The 22,674-nt window shown below is 42.3% G+C and overlaps 1 protein-coding gene across 17 annotated transcripts in view; it reads right to left on the bottom strand.

Moving 5' to 3' along the window:
• Positions 1-22,674, bottom strand: part of HMBOX1 (homeobox containing 1) — a 117,236-nt gene that overhangs the window by 4,429 nt on the left and 90,133 nt on the right. For 2 of the 17 annotated variants that reach the window (XR_003253680.1, XR_003253689.1), the window contains 6 exons: positions 19,408-19,490; positions 17,075-17,170; positions 15,333-15,427; positions 14,990-15,121; positions 10,064-11,770; positions 2,322-3,179 (listed from right to left, as the gene is read on the bottom strand). Coding sequence is in view for 4 of the 17 variants with exons in the window: in XM_026066956.1 (XP_025922741.1) it covers positions 11,633-11,770; positions 14,990-15,121; positions 15,333-15,427; positions 17,075-17,170; positions 19,408-19,490 (544 nt within the window). In the remaining 13 variants the exon portion in view is untranslated. Of the gene's footprint in view, positions 1-2,321; positions 3,180-9,010; positions 11,771-14,247; positions 14,329-14,989; positions 15,122-15,332; positions 15,428-17,074; positions 17,171-19,407; positions 19,491-22,674 lie in introns of those variants that run through there. The other 15 variants (XR_003253681.1, XR_003253683.1, XR_003253684.1 and 12 more) reach the window with 15 other exon arrangements.

Below are 22,674 nucleotides of genomic sequence, written 5' to 3'. Positions count from 1 at the left end.
ATAATATTCTGAACCAAATCTAAAATTCAGTCCTACTGTATGGATCGCTTTCTTATTAGGATGGAAATAACATATATCACTTATTCAGACCTTATGAACGCTGGGTTCAGGCCAGAGCACTTCAGTGTAAGAAAACCACTGGTAAACCAGGCAAAACGGGATTACCAAGGCGCGAAGGAGCTTGGACAAAAGACAAAAGCAACAACTTCTCCGAAGAAACTGAATTACAGTTTGGGGAAATAGCTTACGTGACAAATTCTGTACCAACAAGAAGCAACTTCAGAGGAAAACGAATGGCTCAGAGCAGGTGAAGGAGGTATAGCTCAAAGCACGGGTCTGGGCTCCCTTCAAGGAAACAGAGGCTCAGGGCAACAAATAAGCTCGAGAGGAGACCTCAGTTTAGCGAGAGGAGTTYTGGTGGCCGGCGTATTTTTTGAAGCACTCTGGCTACTGATAAAACTCGTTGCAAAAATCGTCGCTTGAGGCACCGCAGCTGCAAGGAAACGCTCATGACTGATCAGATTTTTTTTTCCCACGTTATACGATTTTTATGTTAAACGTGCTCTGGTGATAGTAAAAAATACAATGCAAAGTACCCTTAACACCTGGAATTCATGTACCCCAACGTCTAATACAGTGAAGAGCAACAAAGAATTTAGGATTTGACATTTAGACCTGGGCTTTGGGGGYTTTCTTGTTTTTCTTTACGAAGCAAAAATAACAGAGGAATGCAATAATGCTGTCCTATAGCTACCTCAGCTGCTCAGCACGGACTGGCATTTAAGTAGGTATCTTGATGCCAGCAGAACAGGTAGACTGAACCTCTACRATACTGAAGCAAATCTAAGAAATATGGCAGCACACACAGACCCCCTTTTATCAAAACTACATTTGTTTGATTCCCATTATGGCAGAAGTATAAAGTGTAAAAAGATATTTATCCTACCTAAGTGGAACTTCACGTTGCTTAGAGACATAAGGCACAATATGTTCTCTGACGGACGGTCACACCTTCAAGAAGTTCTCACTGCAGAGAACCCCTTAAATCACTACAACTTATCAGATACTAGGAACAGGTTATAACTGTAAGATTTAAAAGACAAGTCTACCTCTTTGGAATCAAGAGTTTAAGAAYTAAGGCCAGAAGGGACCAGTCTTTCACCTTCAAGGAGACCCTGCATATCATACGGGCTTCCCACGCGTCTGATGCAAACTTCCTTTTCTGCCCACTTCATCCTATGGGATGAACAAACCATCCTGCCCTTCCAAATGCAAAAAAAATGACGACAAGAAACCCCCCCAAACCCCCACCCTACCTAATTGAAGATGTCTGCCTTTTCCGCATAAGACTTTACAAATTTTACTATTTGTATCCAATGGATTTATAAACATTAACAGAATAAATTTCTTTCAGTGCCTTTGAAGATACCTTCTGAATGTCCACAGACACGTCACTGATTCCTTTACGTCTCCTAATCAGCTGCCTCATTTTCAAGCTTACTTCACTGAATTACCACCAAGGCAACACAAGGACTCTTTTGTTCCTGCTCTGCTACAAATCCCAGCCCTAATTAATTGAGTTTTGTTGAAATCTAGGGACAGATTCTCAACTGATATAAACTCTGGAAGCTCTACGAATGGGTGGATCTCCTCCCTGACCTCAGATAGCTTTTCATGCCTCCAAGCCCCTGGAGCCACAGGAGTGCACAGCTTCTGTGACTTCAAAGAGCTCCAAAGGAAGGAAGAGCTGCAGAATTGAACTGTTACCGCCCAACAAGCAGCTGGGTACGAAGACATAAGCATTTAGCTAACCCGACAGACAACCATCTCTGTGACAAACAGAACAGAATCATGTCCCAAATTCCAGTAACACCACCTAAACGTACCTTACAATGCTAGATGGTGCGCCATAAAGATGTGTTGGCAAAAAGAAATACATACTGGAGATTTCAGAGCATTTAATAAGCTGCTTCAAGTGTCTCAGCAATAAAGTATCTAAGATTAAATGTTTACCCTTCTCAATTAGTCGTTACATATTTTATGCAATGCAGCCGGTTTTTCTCTGCAACAGGTCAATTCTTCACTTTACCATTCTGAATCCACTGTGGTTCCACCTAAACTGAGACCACTCCACCCACGGCAAAAAGGCGAGATGCTAYTTTCCACTCCAAAAATCACAGAATCACAGAATGGTTGAGGTTGGAAGGGACCTCTGGAGATCATCTAGTCCAACCCTCCTGATCAAGCAGGGTCACCTACAGCACATTGCACAGGATCGCGTCCAGGCGGGTTTTGAATATCTCCAGAGAAGGAGACTCCACAACCTCTCTGGGCAACCTGCTCCAGTGCTCTGTCACCCTCGCAGTGAAAAAGTTTTTCCTCATGTTCAAAATACATCAAACCTTTTGATCTAAAGGCAGCTTGGACTTGCCAAGGGAAAGACTGTGTCAGTTTGGGCTCAAAAAGATCTGCTTACTCATCAAAATGCACAAACGCAATGCCTCGCGCTCTGGTATAGGAAAACCTGATCAGTGAGTCGATATTCTAAGTCCCTGGCTCTGGTTAGCTCTTGAAGGACATCTTCCGTGCTGTCACTACAGTCCTGTCAAAGAGAGATAGCAGCAACTTTATCAGCAGGCAGACTTAAAAATAAGCATCACGAAAGTCAGATGAGCTTTGAGGAATGGGGTATTTTCTTAATATTCTTAATGGAATTTATAGGGTGAGAGAGATTAATTAATAATTTACTTTCATTATCTCCTTGCCCTCCTTGAGCGATTTGATGGAAACCGTTAAAAGTAAAATGTATTTTTAACTCTCACATGATGTAAAATATATCTCAGAAGGCTAAAGTCAACCTCTTAATTAGAGAGGTGTGTTATTTAAACTACATATGCCACCTTGCCATAACATGGAAGACTTTAATTAGTTAAGGAGAAGGGGTGGGGAGAGAAGTATAGGAAGCTGAATTGAGGCCAGTGACAGCAGCAATGAGTTAACATCTAAAAACTTCTATCCTAGAGAAGAAGTTCCTACCAGTGCTACTGTTAGCGTAGTACCACCAGTGGTAGCGGTGCTGGAAGAACGGAAGTACCCGTGACCGGCAGGTCTGTTCGGATCCACAGTGACAAGGGATGAGATTCACACAAGTATCTCAGTACAAGGAAGCTGGATGGTAACTGGAGGATTTAAAGAAGTGACTAAGTAAGTTAAACTCGTAACTTCTTTTGCAAATCAGGTGGAGTTAGGTACCTGCTAATTTTCCTAAATTTGACTAAGAATCTATATATGCATCTTTCCATGCTAAGAAGCTTCATAAACTCCTCTAATGAGTAATTACAGCAAGAGAACAGCACTATGGGAAAAAAAGGTCAAGAAGYTGAAGGGCAAAAACGGAGCCCAGGCTCTGCTGTATTCAAGATTAATCAGCAGAGGACGTTTCTCGCATAAGCACACTGGAAAGGCACGTAACGCCCTACGACAGGTATTTTTTCAGCATCTAGCAACACATCACAGAAAGATCACGACGTTATTTTAGGTCACCACCATATACCCCATCCCGTTGTGCAGTTAGGACAGCAAGCATAGTGTCCAGAGAACTATCCAGGTGCAGGCTACTTTGGGACTTCTTAAGGAAGAGGTGGGCTAACTCAGACCACTACACCATGCCCGCAGTAGAGGGCTTCGGACAATACAGCTCTGCACAGGACAACAACTGCTGCTAAGGCTTCCAAAATGAGAGTCCACAAAAGATAACCTGCGGTGGCCCAGCAGAGCTAGTTACATTCTCCGTGTGCATTGGGAGCTGGATGCCAACAGTGCAATCTGTCCTCTCTACCTGCGGGCAGGCTGAAAACGCAGGACGAGGAACGCGACGGAGTTCCGGACCATGGCTGATCTTCCGTCCTATGACGCCGCTACAACCAAGCAACGAAGCAAGACCTAAACCGGAGCCCTGCATAACCTGTAATCGTACTTTTGCACAGAACTAAACATTAGTTTTGTTTCTGGAACTCACTGAGAAGCAATACATACTTGAGCAAAAAAAAAMMCAACCCCAAAAAACAAAAAACAAAACAGGAAGAGAAGCAGCTTTGCATAGAAACTAAATCCAGTTTCAGGCTCTGCTGTTGTAAGTTGCCATTAGGAACAGGTCATTATTTAAGTTTACAGAGTAGCTGTTCCAAGTGTCACTAATAACACTGGTATTAAAGGGAATTAGGGGGCGGAAGATCTTCTGTTTTCAATCACAGAAAAGACAGAAATCCTTTTAATTATGACCATGCCAATCCCCATCTTTCTAAAGCAGCTAATTACATGTCAGGAGGACACCCAGTCATTCAAGAGAGCTGCCATTCCTTTCACTGCCATGCTCTTATGCATTTATCCTACCCAACCCAATTACCCTGGCTACATTTTGAAAAGATTTCGCAGAACTGTGCCGTATGTTTTGATCAGCAGAATACAGCCGCTTGCATTTAATAAAAGAGGGAAGAGAGAATAAATGGCCCGGAGAGAGCATCGTGCCAAACCAGCTGAGCGCAAGATGCACTGGACATACGGAAACATCAAAGGCCCATTACGCAGTTCACTGCAGTTCAACGGTATCAGCTCACTCATGCCTAAGCTGTTGGCCAGAGGACTCCAAAGCTTACTGGAAAGAACAGGCAAGAGCACGAGGCTGCAGCAATCACCCATTAGTTAGCCTTCTGCATCAAAAAACGGGCGTTTAAAGATGTTCTGTGGGTTTTTCCCATCCAAAACGGCAAGATCTTTTCTATTTCCATCACATCACGGACTAAGAAATATATCTTGAAATGGCAAAATGTATTTAGTTACTTTTCCCACTAAGTACAAACTCAGGTATGACATGGATTTTCATAAAGAGAGTGTGGCAGAAGCAGCTCCAGGAAAACTGAGCGTCGTTTTGTACTGATTATTGTAATTGTGTCAATCCTATCTGAGCTACTGCATCACGTACGTTCGATAGATGGCTTCGTGAAATCAGGCACGGACAAGTAATTCCAAGCTACTTTGGAGTTATAAAACCTAAGGCCAAGGTTAGGGATAAACAACTCCTTAGACATTTGGACTTTTCTCCTCACACCCCTGTTTCATTGGTGCCACCGAGACACATTTTCACTTATTTCTTTATATTTGCTGGACAAAAACCAACATCAAAACACTGTCATCTGTTGACAGTCCTCAAAACGACCAAGTCCACTTTTCTAGTTACAACACGTTTCTCGCAAAGGAGAAAAATAATTTTTGTGTATTTGAAATTCTAATTTATAGCTGCCATCTCTAGAATGCCTCTTTTCTTTCATTAATGTGCAACATCTTTAATTGGACAGTTTAAATCCCATAAATTAGACAACACTAACAGAAACTAAATGGAGAGGTTTAGGGCTATGCTTTTCGGCTTGCCAAATGCCTGTTGGCCAACAGATTCAAAATCCTGAGTAAACATCCCAGCTGCACAAAAGCCCAAGGGGGAATGTTTTATTCTGCAATGTCTCCGCAACTCATCTCCTTGGGAACTGTGGTCAGGCCATCAACTTGCCCTTCCAAGAAATCACAGTGAAAATGCCTGACTTCATAAAATTCCACTAAACTAGCCAGGATCACGATACGACCCTGACGACTGCTACTAAAAGGCATTAAAACACATAAAACCCTACAGCTGTCTCATAAGCGTGAATACACGTTAGGTCACCGACATCTAACACGGTTTGTAAGACCAGTCCTGCCAACAAAGATTCCTGCCAAATGATAAACGCTACACCGAACTCAAGATTATTGCCTACAAGCTTAAGACTCTGATCAAAATATTATTACCAGGTAAAATAACTTCCAGGAATGCAAGAGCTACTTGGGTGGGAAGCGCTGGCTGAAACAAGAGCAAAGTTTATTTTAACAAAAACCCCTATAGTTGGCTGATTATAATCTGATGAATTTGGAAGAAGCTGATGAACGCTGGGAAATGAGGGCTATGCCACGCTCTGGCGGGACGGGAGGAACCCACACGCTCCTTTTATGAAAACTGCCATCTGAAATGRGAATTCCCAGGATAAAAGGGAAAAATCTTTCCCTACTAAATATCCACAGCTCTTAGTACTATGGACAAAGYCGCCCACTGAATCCCAATAACTTGGAGACAAAGGTGTGAATCCAGCTCTGCATCTGAGTTAATGTTACACGAAGCGAAGCAAAATCCTGCATTAAGGGCTTTAGGAGCAGTGACTTTGGGTTTGGCAAACTCTTAGGCTCATTTTGCCGGTTTTATTCACGTGAAAAAGAACGAACGGTTTCCTTATGAAATCCTGCTACAACTACCACGTGGCTCCGAGCGACCCAGCGACCCTGGAGGAAGGCCAGCAGGATGCTTCCATTTCATTTCTTTGCAAACAGCATCTCAGTGTGAGGGAGAAGCTTTTATATCGCATAGGGGAACTGAAAAATCTTRGCGAACTCATCTCCACGTTCCTCTGCCCTTTAAAAGCAAGACGTAACATTTGGGATACTATCATTTGGGATACTAACTCATTCAATGCCATTCTGTATTGTCAAATTGTGACTTTGCCTCAAAATAACATCCAAATCAGACCTGAGATCTGTCTGGTTCAGTACGTTTTCTCTAGCAGTGTCCAAGTGAAGAGACTTGGAGAAAGAGGATGAGAATCCAAGCAAGTATCATGTGTCTCTTTCCCAGCTTCCAGCTTCTGATAATCCACAATTAAGGATTTCCCGAACCAAACAAGCTTATCACAATAGTCACCACTGGGTTTAAATTAGCTACAGTTTTCCCACTAATATGTTCAGCTATGTGATATTTTTAAAGTTCCCATTCACAGCAGCAAGACAATGAAAAAAACACTCAAACAAAGGCTAAAACTGAGCTGTAGCACAGATGTTTTGAAAACACGGAAAACTCGATCAATTTGATGTTAGCCAATGAAACAAATGGAATAATTCGCAATTCCCTGAAGAACTGCAGAAACAGAGCAGATAATTTATGAAATTTATTAGTTATGGCTTGATTGGAACTTGGAGCCAGACTCTGCAAATAAAGCTCACGTCTTATGGGAGAATAGACAAAATAACTTTTTATGAATAGGTAAAATAGCAAAAAAAAAAATTAACAGAATATCTTTAAACAGGTCAACATTTATAGATCAGAACCAGAAAACATCTCCTTGACCTGAGCAGGTATGTGCAGAATCGTAGAATAATTTGGGTTGGAAGGGACCTCTGGGGGTCTCTACGCCAGCCCCCAACCTCATCCAGTTGAGTTTTTCCATTGCCTTTCTGGGCCGTAGTTCCTCTGTTTGACCACCCTCAGCGTGAACATTTTTTTCTTTAGATTCACCCGGAATTTTCCTTAATGCAACTTGCGCCTGTTGCCCGGCATCGTTTGCTATGCGCCTCTGACAGCCTGGCTCTGCTCGCTCTTAAACCACCCACGAGATAGCCGAAGACCAAAACAAGATCCTCCCCAGAGCCAGTCTGAACAAACGCAGCTCTCTCAGCGTCTCGTTGCCTGGCACGTGCAGCAGCCAGTGGTGGCCCTAGGATGAACTTCCTCCCCTTTGTCCAAAACTGGACACAGGACTCCAGATGTGGTCTCACAGATGATGAAACTACTCACTTTCCTTGACCTGCTGACTGCTCTGCCTAATGCAGCCCCATACGCTGTTAGCCTTAATTGCTGCAGGAGCGTGCTGCTGACTCACGGTCAACTCGTTCCTGTCCAACATATGAGTAATGGAATTAGGCTGTAACAATATGCATGTTTGTAGGGTATTAGATGTCTCTACAACTCTGGGGCATCAAAGAATAACATGCCTGCTTGTTGCTATGTTTATTTATTTTCATCAGCTAATTGAGCTTTTGCAAGCATCTGGGATCTCACACTTCAGGAAAAAGACGGGGAGAATTCAAAACAATATAAAAAAGGAAGCGGAGGTAGAAATTGTTGTTTTAAAAAGATGGTGAGAGACAATGACTCAAGTACTAAGGACATTATGAGCCACAAAATAAACCAGAACTTACTCTACATAGTTAAAAGCAGTCTGTGCACATCACAGAAGAGGAGTATCTTGAATATTTTCCTCGCTATTCACAGAACAAACAGGTAGTTCTAGTCTGCAACCAGATCCATTTCACCGGAACACACACGAGAGAAAATCGCAGCCATTTCAGACTGGTTACAATAAATTGCTACCATATTGCAATGCTACAAAAAAGAGGCTCAACTGTCATAAAAACCCAGAGACAGAAACACAAGGAGGACTTCCATACTGCGGAAACACACCTAGAACAACGGCTAAACTCCAGGACACTCGCTCCGCCAATTCTCGCAGCTACTCAAGATCTGGAGCGTTTCTCCTGACATCATCACACCAGCGTTTGCTCCATTCAAGCTCATTCGCACCAAACTGGAAAGTTATTAGTCAACTGCGAAACGTCATTATGAGCTTCCAGAATAAAGGAAATAAGCTGCCATCAGCATGCTGATCACAGTCAAAGTCTAACTCTTCCCTCGTACCTCTTGGTGGCCAAAGAAAACCAAAATGGATAGGGGCAAAGCCGGGTGAAAAAAACCAAAAACACACCATGGAACTAAGTGTCATTTGTTTAGCACGACTGATTCCCCTGTTTTGTTATTTTCTCTGGTGAGAAGGGGAGAGCGACAAACTGCTGTTTACTAGGAAGCTACAGCCGAGGAGGATCTGCCARTCTCCAAACGTTCACAAGTGTTTTATCTGTTTAACCTTCATGCTGGATACTGATGCATTATGAGACCAGCAGCTATCTGACAGCGACTGACAGAATTAAGGCCAGCTTATTCTATATTAGATGGCATAAATATACAGTTTCAGTGGTGTTACTTTGATCTTGCATCAAACGGAGCAATATTCAGGATCTAGACATTCTAGCACTATTTTTATTCTTCCCTATTGCTTTAAAAAGGCAATGGTGGAAACGACTTTTTTTTTTTTTTTAAGATGCTATAGTAAGCAATATTTCTTTTAAAATTGCAGCTGTCCAACAGTTTGAGTCTGTTCTTTTTAAAATGAAACAGCCAGAACAAATGGTGGTGGCAATCCCAACATAAAGAGGCCATCGATTATTAAAATCTCCTTACAATAAATCGTGGATGTTGCTTGTCAGCTTGGTGTGTGACTGTAGTATGAATAAGTAGGTAAAATTCCACTAAGGCTATAGTTTGCTCGATCATTCTGCTGTGCAAAAATAGAAATAAAAGCTCTCCCCCTCCTTTCACTCCTTAGCACTGAAACACTCCTCATACACACGCTAAAAAAAGAAAAAAGAAAACCAACCTGCAATGGTGCAATGGTAGCTGATCCAATTTCTTTCTTTCCTGAGTCTGCCCTGATGCTACTTACGAATTTGCCTACTCAAGAAATGCAATAAAACAGAAAAGGACGGCTTCATTCTGCTCCAGTGATCTATATCTGAGGAAAGCACATAAATTTTCCAATGAAATCCATAAATGAAAGACGGGGCCAAGCCCTACCTATATATCTTCAAAGGTACAGAGACAAAGAGGTGCCAACTCTGTGCCCTCGGAAAGCACAAAATCTCCTCCACACTTACCTAAGCAATTTTCACAAGATTAACAGATGTGAAGATGATCTAGTTAGCCTAAGCCTTGAAGGGGTTTAGGCTGGCTAAAAACCCGCTGAGGAGCCGCGTTTTAAGAGTTCGCAATGCTATCCGATAGTTTAGCGCGAGCAAGGGAGGAGGGACGCGAGCAAACCCCGGCAGAGCAACTTCCCTTCCCTCCTTCCACCTTCACACGTGGGCAGGAGGCAAAGGAAACCCGTCCTTCTGAACCGAGCTGTTCTCCCCTCTTAAGCTATTCCCACAAAAACAGGGAAGATAAAATGGAATGTTTTGGAAACACTATGGAAATTTTTATATACCTCATACAAAAATTTACATAGTTTTCTTCTTCTTTTTTTTTTTTTAAACCTAACACAGTCCTGCCCGTCTCTAACACTTCCCGTGCTGTTTCCATTGAAACGTTTCCTCTTACCGGCAGCAACATATCATTTTATCAGGATGCCAGGAGATCATTTCCACACAATGCCAGCAGATGTAATTTTCTTAGATGCACACACAGTTCATCATTTAGATACTAGATGACAAGGTGATCGCAGGGTGACTCTGTAATGCAAGTTTGCTGTTTGGTATTTTGAATTCTCAAATGATAAAAAAAAGACTTATCAAATATAAATATCTTTAAGAAAAAAGTAACAAAAGTGCTACATATGATCAAGGAAAACAATTCCATTAGTTTCTGCTACTTAAAGTAGGTTTGCTTTACAAATATTACCACATCCATTATCAGTATGGCTTCCAATTATTAATTAAATTGCTCGTAGCAGTATAGCTTTCTCACATCTTAACAAGGACAGAGTAAAGAGAACACAAAACATTCACACCCCATTTCTCAGGTAAGAGATCCTCCTGCCTTTAAACAACCCCCAAAGTCCATATTGAGGAGAATAGTTATGCTATGGTGGTTACTTAGCAAAGGTCAGGTGCAAAAGTTCTCCAATAATCTTTCAGGCTAGTCAGGATGTAGGCATTAGTTATACACAGATTTGTAAAAATTCACTCACCCATTTTATGACCTTATTACCTTCCTGGAAAAACATTGCTTTCGAAAGTGGCAAAGTGGGGAGGGAAGCGGTGGTGGTGGTGGTGGTGGGGGACAGAAAAGGTGAGAGGAAGAAGAAAACGTGAAATTGTTAATGACAGATCAATAGAGTCTAGACCTCTTCTGAGCAGGCACTGCTAGCCATGCCAAATAATGAATAGTGGTTTTGAGAAGTGGACTGTTGTCCATTAGACATTCAGCTCATTTGTCATATGATCCCAGGCTGGGCTTCAATCATGGTCCCAGAGGCAGAAGGCAGTACTTATCCACTAAGCCACGCAGCTTGTGAGAGTAGAGGATGTCTGTGTTGAATATGGGAACATCAACCGAAATATGTGAATGTGTTTCCAATGGACATTCTCAGCACAGCACCCAAAAGTATATCAAGTCACTGTATGACCAGTGAGGCACGGCTTATTGCAGCTGGAAATCATTTATTCCCAGGCTGAAGTGGGGTTTCTAGTGTTCTTTTTACTCTCTGTTGATACTCCCAATCTGGTGTCCATCGACCCTGTGCCACTACCTCAGCTTGCATCCTTTCAGTCTCAGAGAAGGAAAAGCGTACAGACTATTTTTACACGATGTCTATGGGTATCCAAGGTTTTAAGTGTAGCCTAAGACTTGTAATTGAGGGCTGTCTAAAATACCTGGAAGCACTTTGAATGCTAAGACAGAGCAGCAAGATTTTTCTAGCCACTGGGGCTGGGAGAGGGAGGTTGGTTGGTTGATTGATTATTTATTGGGAATTAATACTGAGAGAGTATATGCAAAGGCTGAGGGCACCATGCCATCTTCACAGAACAAGACCCTAACAGCTAACTGACGTACAAGAAACTGCAAAGTTATACTGTAAGAACACATATTAAGGACCGAGGAAAGTCTGCTAAGGTGCTACGTCTAAAACTAAGTTACTTCTTGCTTTGACCCTCCCCCTTCTCTGCATCAGTCGTCGTCTAGAGCCTCTGTCTTGATCTCGTTGGCTCCTTGCCGGGCCAATGCCAAGATGGTGTGGTTTACCGCTGCCATTTCCACGGCTAATGAAATGGGGTCCTGATGGTCACTATGGCTAGTGCTGTCATCCTGCGTATGTGGAAAGGAGAAAAAAAGAAGCATCGTTACTCCAYGGGTAGAGAATCCAGCCGAATAAAACTACTGCGTAAAATAACTGGGCTAAGGGCAGCAAACTGCACATTCAATACAGGGGTAGAAAGCGGAAAGGATTTACAAAATCGCTTTAAGACTGATTTCCCTCACCGTGCAGACTAAAGTAAGTGGGGCAAGGGGTGGCATACCCAATTTTCAAGAGAGATAAATTTGAGGGGGGGAGTATTCTGAGGAAAACATTGAATTATACAGAGAAAAGCGATACACAATGTATGACGGARAACCAAGCTCAGATAGGAATCATTACCCACTGCACAAATTCATGCTATGCTCACATTTTGAACACTGTACACAGTTGTGGTCATCCCATCTTAAAAAAGACATAATAGAACTAGAAAAGGTACAGAGAAGGGCAACCAAGACAAACAGGCATGGGATGGCTTCCAGGCGAGGAGAGACTAAATAGACTAGGATTACTTAGCTTGGAAAAGAAATGGCTGATGGGCAATATGGTAAATGTTTATTACAAATGATTAGTAAGTAGAGAACAATTATTCACTACTTCTCTCAATCTAATAAGGAAGGACACTCACTGAAATTATTAGATAATAAATTACAAAGCAGCAACAGAAGTGTTTCTTCCCTTATCATACTTCAGGTGTGGGATTCACTGATTTTTAGATAAGCCAAAATTAAAAATGGCTTTAAAAAGCAGGTTAGACAAATTCACAGAACACTAGTCTACTAGTAGCTATCAAAAATAAGAGTCTGGACTCTACRGAGAAATTAAATTCACATAGGCATAGGGAAAAACTTACAGGCAGTCCAGCATGGAAACCTCCTAGACTGCTATGAAAAAGGTRCAATGATTTCAGGGACTGGATCTACCAGAATTCAAAGATCTAGGTGAACATTTGCCAGGTTCTTGAGTCCACTGAACTAAGTGCCATATATTTCTTCATGTCTCTTTTCTAAAGAGCGAAGTCTCTCAGCTCTAAGAGGACCATGCTGTGCCGGACTGCCGTGAAACCTTTAAAACCAATGAAGAGGAAGGGCTACCTTCTACAGGTGCCTAACGGCCATATGATCTCGGATGATATCGGACCAAAAGGTCTGAATCATCTAGCAGAAGCATTATAGGGAAGGGTGCATGTTTTGGATCCTACACCAGAAAGAGGGCCTGGTTCAAAAAAATAGGAATGAGAACCAGTAATATCCAAACTGTAATCCCAGCTGTCACATATATTCTTCTAGGACCTTGGGCAAAATCAAGGTGTTCACCCCTCTTTAAAATGGGGTGCTAATACTTACCACACCATGATCTTGCGTTTTTTTTTTTTTTTCCCCCAGAAAGGAAATGATAAACATTTATCACTCTTCCAACAGCCATTAAGTGATGAACTGGCAAAATAATATACATTTTTAAATTAAGATGGCAGGTGGCAAATGCTGAGAGGGACAGAAAAGCCAGGACCCTGAGGTTAAAGGAATCCATCCGTTTGCAATGAATATCGGGCAAATATTGTGATGTGCACGCACAGTGCTAAACACGCACACAAGGTCCTTTGAGTAATCTTCACCATGGCAAGAAATTGTAAGAAACAAAGTCCTGCCTTCTGGAGTTTTAGTCACCTCCTTAGTATTTGGGTGAACTTTGTGTTTTAAAGCTTACCTAGAGTTTAAATGCTGCTGTAGAAAACAGAATTTATGGTTTTAACAGCTATGGGATGTTAAATGGTYGTCAGGAGAGCTTGCCATTTAATCCGCTTTGCTTTTAATGCCTAATTATACTTCCTAGAGGAGCCTAGCTAGATTACTGAGAAAAGTAATGTTTAAGGACTCTAAAAAAAGATTTTTAAAAATGTTAATATTAATTTTATTTCTCTTTTCAAAGAATTTTGGATAACACACAAAAGAAAAATATAGTTTGGGAGTCTAAATATCACCTCATCTGAGTATTCAGTTCCCAGACCTGACTGACAAGGAATTAACTGTGCTCGGCAGCAGTTTCAAAACATCTGACAGMAGTCTCAGAGCAGACTCTCATCATCTACAGCTAGCTGAAGGTTGGTTCCACCACATCTCCTGGTGATAACCTATAAAAAGGGCCTAAATACCCATCAGAAGCGGAGCGGCTGGGAATGCCTCTGCCAGGTATCTGTTGCCTTGGGCCACAGCCAARTCTGCTAGGGACTCATTCCAGGACGCTCCGTTGCTAGCACGTGCCACCAGCGGCTYGTACAGGAGGAGACCTACCAATTTCTCCCAAATAAGTCAATTAAAACCAACCAGCCCACCCCAGATGCTGGGCGTAGCACTGACCACAGCTAATATCAAAACCAGAACCAAGCAAATGAATCGTTCAACAAGTCCACTGGTGTCAAGCACACACATCCCTGATGGGGTTGGCCAACACTGACACCTGAGGGAAAATTGGGAAGGGGGTGCAATACCTGTCAGGAAGGTGTGTGGAGGAAGGGTCACCAACTTTAGGGTAGGTGAGGGCTCAGAGTGCGGGAAGGGGTATTCTTTTGCTAGAGAATTTAAAAAAGAAGTTGCTGTCAAGGGTTAAAAATAACCAAGAAAAATAGAGAATAGGCAAGAGTTAAAATGCAAAAAGGAAAAAAAGACAGACAGATAATATGTAAACAATCCAAATAGTGGCACGTGGTCGCAGAACAATACGCAGCAGGTACGGGGCCAGCTAAACGTCAACCTTCATTTTATCCAATCCTCGCCCCCCACCCTTCACCCTATGTCTGCCAGTGTCTTGGGGACCGATCCTGAGCCGCTCCTGAAAGGTACTCCCACAGACCTCCGTAAGAACGGAGGGGGCTCAGCACCTTGTAAGAGGGTGCTCAGTATCTTGCCGGGGAAGGTTGACACGGGATTATAGAGTGCTTTGGGCAGGGGCTTACTGCTGTACTTGTCTGGGCGCCAGATAATCGACTTAAAATAGCTGTAACCCAGGCTGTAACGAAGACATTTYTTGCAGAAGGAAATAAAAGATGCGAGAGGGACACACATGCCTAGTTTTGCAGGGAAGCATGTCGGTGCCTGATATATCGGAACAACTGTTAAAGCCCTGTACATCCTTTCGTGAGGGTGAATAACTAGGACAGTGCCGGGGTAAGGAGAGCTCAGGTTATGCATGGTGCCCTGGGTGAGTTAACACTCTCCTAACATTTTTCATACATTGCGTGTGGCGTGAATGGTGTAACTTGCTTGTTTGGAGCAGATCCTCCTGTCTTCTTCTACCTTCTCTGCTTCTCTGCCTCCCTCTGAACATCTTCCCTCCTCCTCCCCATTGCGTACTTGCCAAGTGTCCTGTTGTATGACAATAAATCCATGTGGGTGAATACTGGCTTCTCAACGCATTCAAACAGGGGAGCTGTGCTCTTCCGCTTTCCCCATTACAATTACATACAAGCAAAACAAAAGCAAGAGACATCGGATTTTGCGAGAGGCAGAAGGCCTCTTGACGTGTCACACGTCAGCTCTCCCTTTTGGGGCCACGCGGCCGAGCTGCAACGCTTACCTGCTCCGAATAGTCGTTGCCATCGACGTCGTCGCTGTTGGAATGACCGCCCGGACTCTGTACATCTATTCCATGGCTCTCCAGGATTGCTGCTTCTTCGAAAAAAGCAAATGGATCCCTAATTTATCTGATGCATTAGAGTAATTAAAAGTAACCACTGTTTCAAGAAGTTGGAATAGCTGGAGGAACAGAGTTGTTTCTTAGCCTCCTCCCCTTTACTCTCCAGTATTTGGGAAGGTAGCACAGGTACAGGCACCAGTTTGCCTGAAAGTCTTCCCTGCCAATGAACAGGGTTATCTGTGAGTAAGAATCCTTGTTTTCAGCCAGTCGGATTAAAAATTAGATTAATTCCTAGCACACTGGAATGCCAAAGGCATTCCCTGTAGATCTTCCCACATAGTTTGGATTAGCAGGACTTGAGGGGGGTGGGGACTATCTGAAAATAAATGGAGGAATTTTTAAAAGCACTTATGGGATTTAAAAACACAAGTATCTTCATCTTCTAGTATGACCCATGTGTCCAAAGCTCCCTCTAGTTCTTTTAAATCTCTTTGCACCCCTCCTCCCCATAACATAAAGTACAGATACAGCTCCAGCTCCACCCACCTTGGACTAATTTTGCTTTGTCTTTCCCCCATTTGACAGACAAGTTTTATTTTTTAAAAATAAATTTAGATTAAATTTCAATAACATACTTTAAATGCTGGAAAAGGAAACTTTTCTTCTTGGCAAATGTGGCAAAGAGAACTTTAGCCTCTGCTAAAGCAGACGGCAAAAGAGCATAACACACATTTGACATTTGCAAAACCATCGGGTAGCAAGCAGATGCGGATTTTTGTCCATGTGCATATTGCAAACCCAGTTCTTCATAGTATCCAAGCAGGTACATAAAATTTTGCAGGCATTACGGAAGTTTGTTGAATCCTGGCCGCTGACACGAGTTTATTCTCATTACAACACCTAACGTTTATTCACATTAGAAGGCGTACTTCGCACAAGTTCAGAGTCGCTTCTAATTTCCTTGCGATGAGCTATTCATGCACAGAACCGGCAGGGCCAACTCTGAAGCGACTTCTGTTTTAGCCTGCTCATCAACAAATATTTTTACTTTGTTCCAGCCATTTGTCACTGTGCAACCCCACAGAAAGCAATAAGGTGGCACAGGTATAACCGGAATAACAAGTTGGCTTGCAGAACACCTTTGGTACCGGTGGCTGTATCTGAGATGTAAAACAACTCATCGGGACTCTTAGATCCCTGTGGGATCTCAGGGATGGCAGTAAGAAAGACACCCCCAGGTTTTGGCTGAAAAAACAAGCACATTGCAGTGCAACTGAGACACAAGAAAACTTACAACCACATAAAAGCTCTTCACAACAGTCACTTTTCATTTAAACTGCATGTGAAGGTAGTGAACTCGCAATATTCTCAATTTCTCTTATTTCCAATGCAGATATTCTGAGATTTTATTTCAGATTTTATTTGGGATACCCAGAGGGGCCTGAGCGTAGGGAWATATGATTCTCCTGCCACTGACAAAATTCTAACTTTGGTTTTTAAAACTGGTCTTCCAGTGCAACTTTATAACCATGCCGTTTTTCCTGCATCGGTGAGGATTTTTATAACTTCGATCCCTACTCGCATTGTAGAAAAGATCTGGAACAGTGAGAGACCTGCTTTAAAAACTGTTCTAAACCTCGAAACCAGGCTAAACCTTGAAAACAGGCTCTCTGATACATTACCGATATTGGCTCTTCTCTTGATTTCCTTTCTTCTGTTGGCAAACCAATTGTACACTTTAAGGGAGGTAACTCGCTCCAAATCCGATAACTTTTTTCCTACGAAAGTAACAGGGAAAAAAATTACAGCATTCTTGCTCACTGGATTCCAGAGGTAGGCACAGACCTTTATGCCTGTGATAAACTCTTGAAATATAGACAGCACTGAAAAGCTGTAATAACTGAGAATAAAGTGAATTTTATGTGAACCAGAGTACTGTGCCCAGATGTTATGGTAATAAATGCCAAATATCTCTCTAAAAACAAAGCGGCCCTTCTTCTTTTTTTTAAAATCGGAAATACCGGCATTTCTTTGCAGCTTCAGTCCACTAAATCCAGAGCTGTGGGAGAATAGAGGGTTGCTTTTCTAGCTCGAGCACAAAACTGAGATTCAAAACGACTCCAGTTGGATTCGCAGCCCTGCCACAAACCGCCTGCCCTTGAGCTGCTTCTCCTTCTACGTGCCGCAAGGGTGCAGTTCAACGACGCGTCCTCCTCAGCAGCAAAAACGAATGAGGAAATTTTGTCCCCCCGTCCCCGATCTGCTTTCCTTCCTCTCCCAGCACCAGCTGCTATCACGCTCCCGCATCACTAAAAACACCCTCGCAACAGGGCCAGTGCAATTTCTACCCTCGGGGAAGCGGGGGGACGATGGAAACCAGATCACTGGAATGGTACAACGAAACCAGAAAAAAAAAAAAAACCCAAACCCTGAACGACCACCAGCCAGCTACAGCAAGCAACTCCCTTTCCTGAGCATCGGCGTAGAGGAGGGAAGCCAGGAGGGATTCAGCACTGCAGGGACCTCACGGAAACGTCTTCAGCTGGCCTTGGCACTAGGTAAAACGTTGGATGTAGCTTCATCCTCAGTGGGGATGAGACTCCCCCGTTSAGGCTGTTTATCCGGGAGTAATTCGTTCAGAGTACGAAACGTTCACATAATTGCAACAGCAGGCAACACACACAAAGCCTGCAAGCTTAAACAGGCAAGAAGAGACGGAACGAGAGAAAGAAAGAAAGGTCTGGAAATAGATACCTAGACTATTTCCTAACGCTTTGCATCAATACTACTCAAAATACTGTATCGATGCAGAGACACAGCGTTCAAGCAGCTTGTTCAAAGTTGCTAAACCCGCCGAAGGCACGGCCAGGAATAAAACCCCGACCTCCTCAGCGCTCTACCCACTACATCATTCTGCTTCCACAGYGCAAAGGCAAGAGGCAACAGAGGAAGGGAAATTCTGACCAGATATTAGGAAAAACTATTTCACTAGRAGAGTGCTCAACACTGGAACAGAGGCCCAGAAAGGTGGGAAAATCTCCATTTTGGGGGATATTCAGAACTGAACTAAACAAAGCCCTAAGCAACTTGATCTAAGCTGGTACTGCTTGACCAGATGGTTTCCAGGGGTCACGTCCAATCTAAACTGTCCTGCAGTTCTGTTCTATCCTGTGACTGTCCCAGCGTTCAGGAGTCATGCCTTAGCCTTCATTTGCATTAATTTTTATTCTAGCAATATATACTATAAATAATCCAAAATATGAGTTCTGAAAACTGTGTAAATATTTGATGAGTTAAACTAAGTAAAGGCAGGTGCGACCACTAATCTGGGCTCATGAATACCATACTGAGTATTCATGTTCCTCTCTCAAATATGACTTCTCCAGGAGCAAAAAAAAATGCAATTTGTTGACAGAAATACAAGGTCCTCCAATAACACGGAGTCTAAAGCGAGGCCTCCTGTCCAGAAGTTACAAAGAAAACAGAAACACAGGAAAGCGGGGCTCCTTACTCTGCTGAGGACCTGCTCTATCATCTCCAGCAAGGCTCAGCCTCTGAACCTGAGATTTCCCACCTGTAAAACGGAACCAATAAAACCCACTTTTGTAGAATGTAACGAAATTCTCAGATCGGTACTAACCGGTTATAGAAGTACTTTGAAATCACTGACCTCAAAGAACAAAAACCTTCAGAACGTGTTTATTTTCTTAGGAAATATATTCTTAGCAATACCGCTTACAAAGCTGTATAAATGAAACGTTCAGATGCACAGCTTGTACTTCGTATCTCAACTGGTGGGAATTTAAATTTTAAAATTGCATTGACTTTCATGTTCACCCAAGTATGGCAGCTCTGAACAACAGGAATCAYAGACAGCTCAAGAAAAAACTTTTGACTAGTTAAGAGCGCTAAATTGCTAGTAATAGCCATAAAATGAGATTTGCTGAATTTAGCAGGAGATGTTGAAATCTAATTGCAGCCGCCTTTGGAAAGGACACCACGATCAGCTCCTCACCTGGCTTTTGTATAACTGCATTACAGGCGTTCGCAATTTCTTCTCTCTTTGCCTCATCGGGATATTGATTCTCATTGAAGTAACTGCAAGGAGGAAAAAAAAAAAAAAAAAGAAGAATTTTTTTTTCAGAAATCAGAGCATGAATTTCCAAAGCGGCTTCACTAAAAGGTGTCAACTGGTAGTTTATGGGTCGCTCTTACAGAGACAACACAGACACAACAAATTTTATGTTAAACTAGATAGGCACAAGGTAATATCTGCATGCACTCACATCCACATAGTTACCATTTAAAAACTTCCCAAACGCCTCAGATAACCTCAGCATTTGCAGTGTCACCTAGAATAACAGACTAGGAGATGCAACAAAGTGGGCAACGCTGTGAATACCAGAGTTGCGACTGTCAAGTGAAGCATCATGTTAGAAGACATCATAGGCCATGCCTCCGCGCTTTTAATTGCCATTTGTTTTCTTTTTTCTTTCCTGAAAGACCCCTTGCTTAGGCAGGATCCTACAGAGGAAGGAGCTCTTCAATATTTATTTTGATTCATGGGTTAAATGAGGTTTTCTTCCTCTAACACTCACCATACCAAACCGCAAGCTGACTCCAAAACAACCTTCTAACAGAAAGTTCTGCAAGAATTTTTATACATATAAACATATATATTACACACACAAGTATTGTGGACTTTGGACAGACACAGTATGAGGATTGTACAGACAAAATTACACAGTAATACAGTAAGATTTCTAGAATCAGTCTACTATTTACTTCAAAAAAACCCCTACAATTTAAGTTTTAGATTACCACAGAACATACTCTATGCATATAAGTATAGCATATTTTAATAACATTTTTCCAAATAATTGCAATTTTGCTGCACTTAATATGCAGTAAACATCCTATAAAAGTTCAACTATTTTCTCTGTTATTTCATTTAAGTGCTTTACAAGTTTTAATAAACTGATTTACATTCTGCAGACCTTGTCGGATCTGCATCAAAAACAACAAAATCAGCCCTGTTTACGTCAATGGGCTCTGATAAGCATCCGATAAGCAGGCACCACTATACTTTTCTGTAACTTTTCTATAATATGGTATCCAAAGAATTCTTTGATCAACTTTCATCAGTAACAGGTTCTCGGGCAGTTGCTGCATATTTGAAAATAATACATTTTGCTCTAATTGTAGACCATACAGTAGTAGGCTCATAGAGATGCAGTGCTTCGTTATTTCTCTTCCTTTCTCTCCTTCTCACACCCACACCGGTATGAAAGTCTACCTGCATTAAGAGTTTAAGGGAGTTACAACCTTATTTTCCATGGTCATACTTCTCTTCTGGTGGGTCAGCCCCAGCACAGCTTCCCTGCTAAGGAAGCGCCGAGCCTGGTCCGTACAGCAACCTGCTTTTGAAGAAGTGCTGCTAATGCACATCCCCCTAGTTCACTTCCAGTTTAAATCAACCCACTGCAAATACAAATTTTGACCATTCAATTTGAGTTTTACATATTTCTACTCCATCCCCTTGCTCATACTGTTACTATTTGCAGTTGCAGCTCTGTCCACAAGCGGAGTCCTGTTTCGAGGTCGCTACTCATTGACTATGAGAAATCACTCGTTAGCACAGCCAGGCGCGCCGTTAATTACCTCCGCTTGATTTGCTAGCGTAGAGAGCAAATGCAATCACAGAAACAGCTCTGTCTTCACCAAATGAAGGACAGGCTGCCTCTGTACTACTGATCTGGGCATTGGAGGCAATCACATTATTTGTTCCTGGACCTCTCAGAGTTGCTCTTATGGAGTAAACCCAGAGAGATGGACCATAACTGCAATTCCCACCAGGACTGAACCTACTCTGAGAAAGATCCGAGATTTTGCCATTACATTAGGACAGGAGGACACCTGGTTGCATTCACTTCACCGGAAACTTCAAGTACACAGTACTTTCAACTCCAGCTTTGCCACCAGCAGGAACATACCCTGAATTTTCAGCAAGAGACTTCTTTTTTTCTTGGCAGTATCCCCAGTCTCTCGGCATGATATTTTCTAAAGTATGTTCTTTCCTTTTTCAAACATATCGTTCCTTCTATTATAACATCCTTTAAAATAACATATGTACCTATCTTAACTTGCAAATTTCTGTTTAAAGGAGTTGTGTTCTGTACAAAGCTTTTTTCGAGACCAGAAAGTTTGGAAAACAGACTAGAAAATGCTTTCTGGTACTACCAGTCGCTTTCTAGTAGCAAAATAGGGAATTCCACTCTCTGCACAGAGCCAAGAACTTCTTCCTCTTTCTCAGCAAATTCTGCTGGCCATAACAGCTATTTTATGGATGGCCTTTCCTGAACATTATCTAAATTGTCAAAAGTCTAGAACAAACACCACAAAACAAACACCGTAAAATTAGAAAAACTGAGAGATCTATACCGTGAGGTACTAAAACCAGGTGGGGAAACCCCGATGCCATGCTCCATTATGGGTCTCGATCATCTACGGCCACCAAGCTGTTAGATGATGCCTACTTCTACTGCAGAAATGTCAGAAGATGTAAAAAGCAAGAAAAGCTCTATATTTGAACCGCCAGTTCTTACATGGATGCAAGAACGCGAGACGCCAAATAATCAAGAAAAGACGATGCAAGAGCCACTAGTTCCCCTTCTCTTGGCACGTACCTAACCACGATGCTCTTAACAAGCCCCTGACCGCCACATGCTTTTGCCGGCTCAAGCACAAAAACAGGTCACATTTATTAATAGTAACAAGACTTAGGCTCAAGATTACAGTTCTCTGTGATAACAGGAGAACTCCCCATGACGGAACTAACTTTTTCAGAACAGGACAGTAAGTGAGACACCTCTTAGGGCAAAGGAGGACGTTTTTGGTGTGTACTGCAATCATTTGTGTGATTCAGACAAATTCTCAGCTAAACCAGTAATTCATATCTTAACACACTTCACAAACCAATAAATTACAAGCATTTTTACGCAACTGAATAAAAAGTTATTTTCCATCCTTTTGAAACATTGCCTTTAAATTCAAAGACTGACTTCCCATCTTTTAATGTAAATGTCTGCAAGTTCCTAAAAGAAAATTGATCTCCACTTGAAAACCTGAAATGGTTTTCATCTTCGGCAAGTTTTGAAACTCTGTTTTATGAAAAAATACTAAAAATGTGGGAAGTTTTCAGGGAGCTTTCCTGGTAAATAGGTCATTTTCATGGCAGACCACAAAGCTAAGCAGGTCCCAGAGGGAAGCTGGGAGGGAACAA

Source organism: Apteryx rowi, unplaced genomic scaffold, assembly GCF_003343035.1.
Source record: "Apteryx rowi isolate R43461 unplaced genomic scaffold, aptRow1 scaffold_251, whole genome shotgun sequence".
NCBI classification, from domain to species: Eukaryota; Metazoa; Chordata; class Aves; order Apterygiformes; family Apterygidae; genus Apteryx; species Apteryx rowi.
This window is presented reverse-complemented; position numbering and strand designations above follow the sequence as displayed.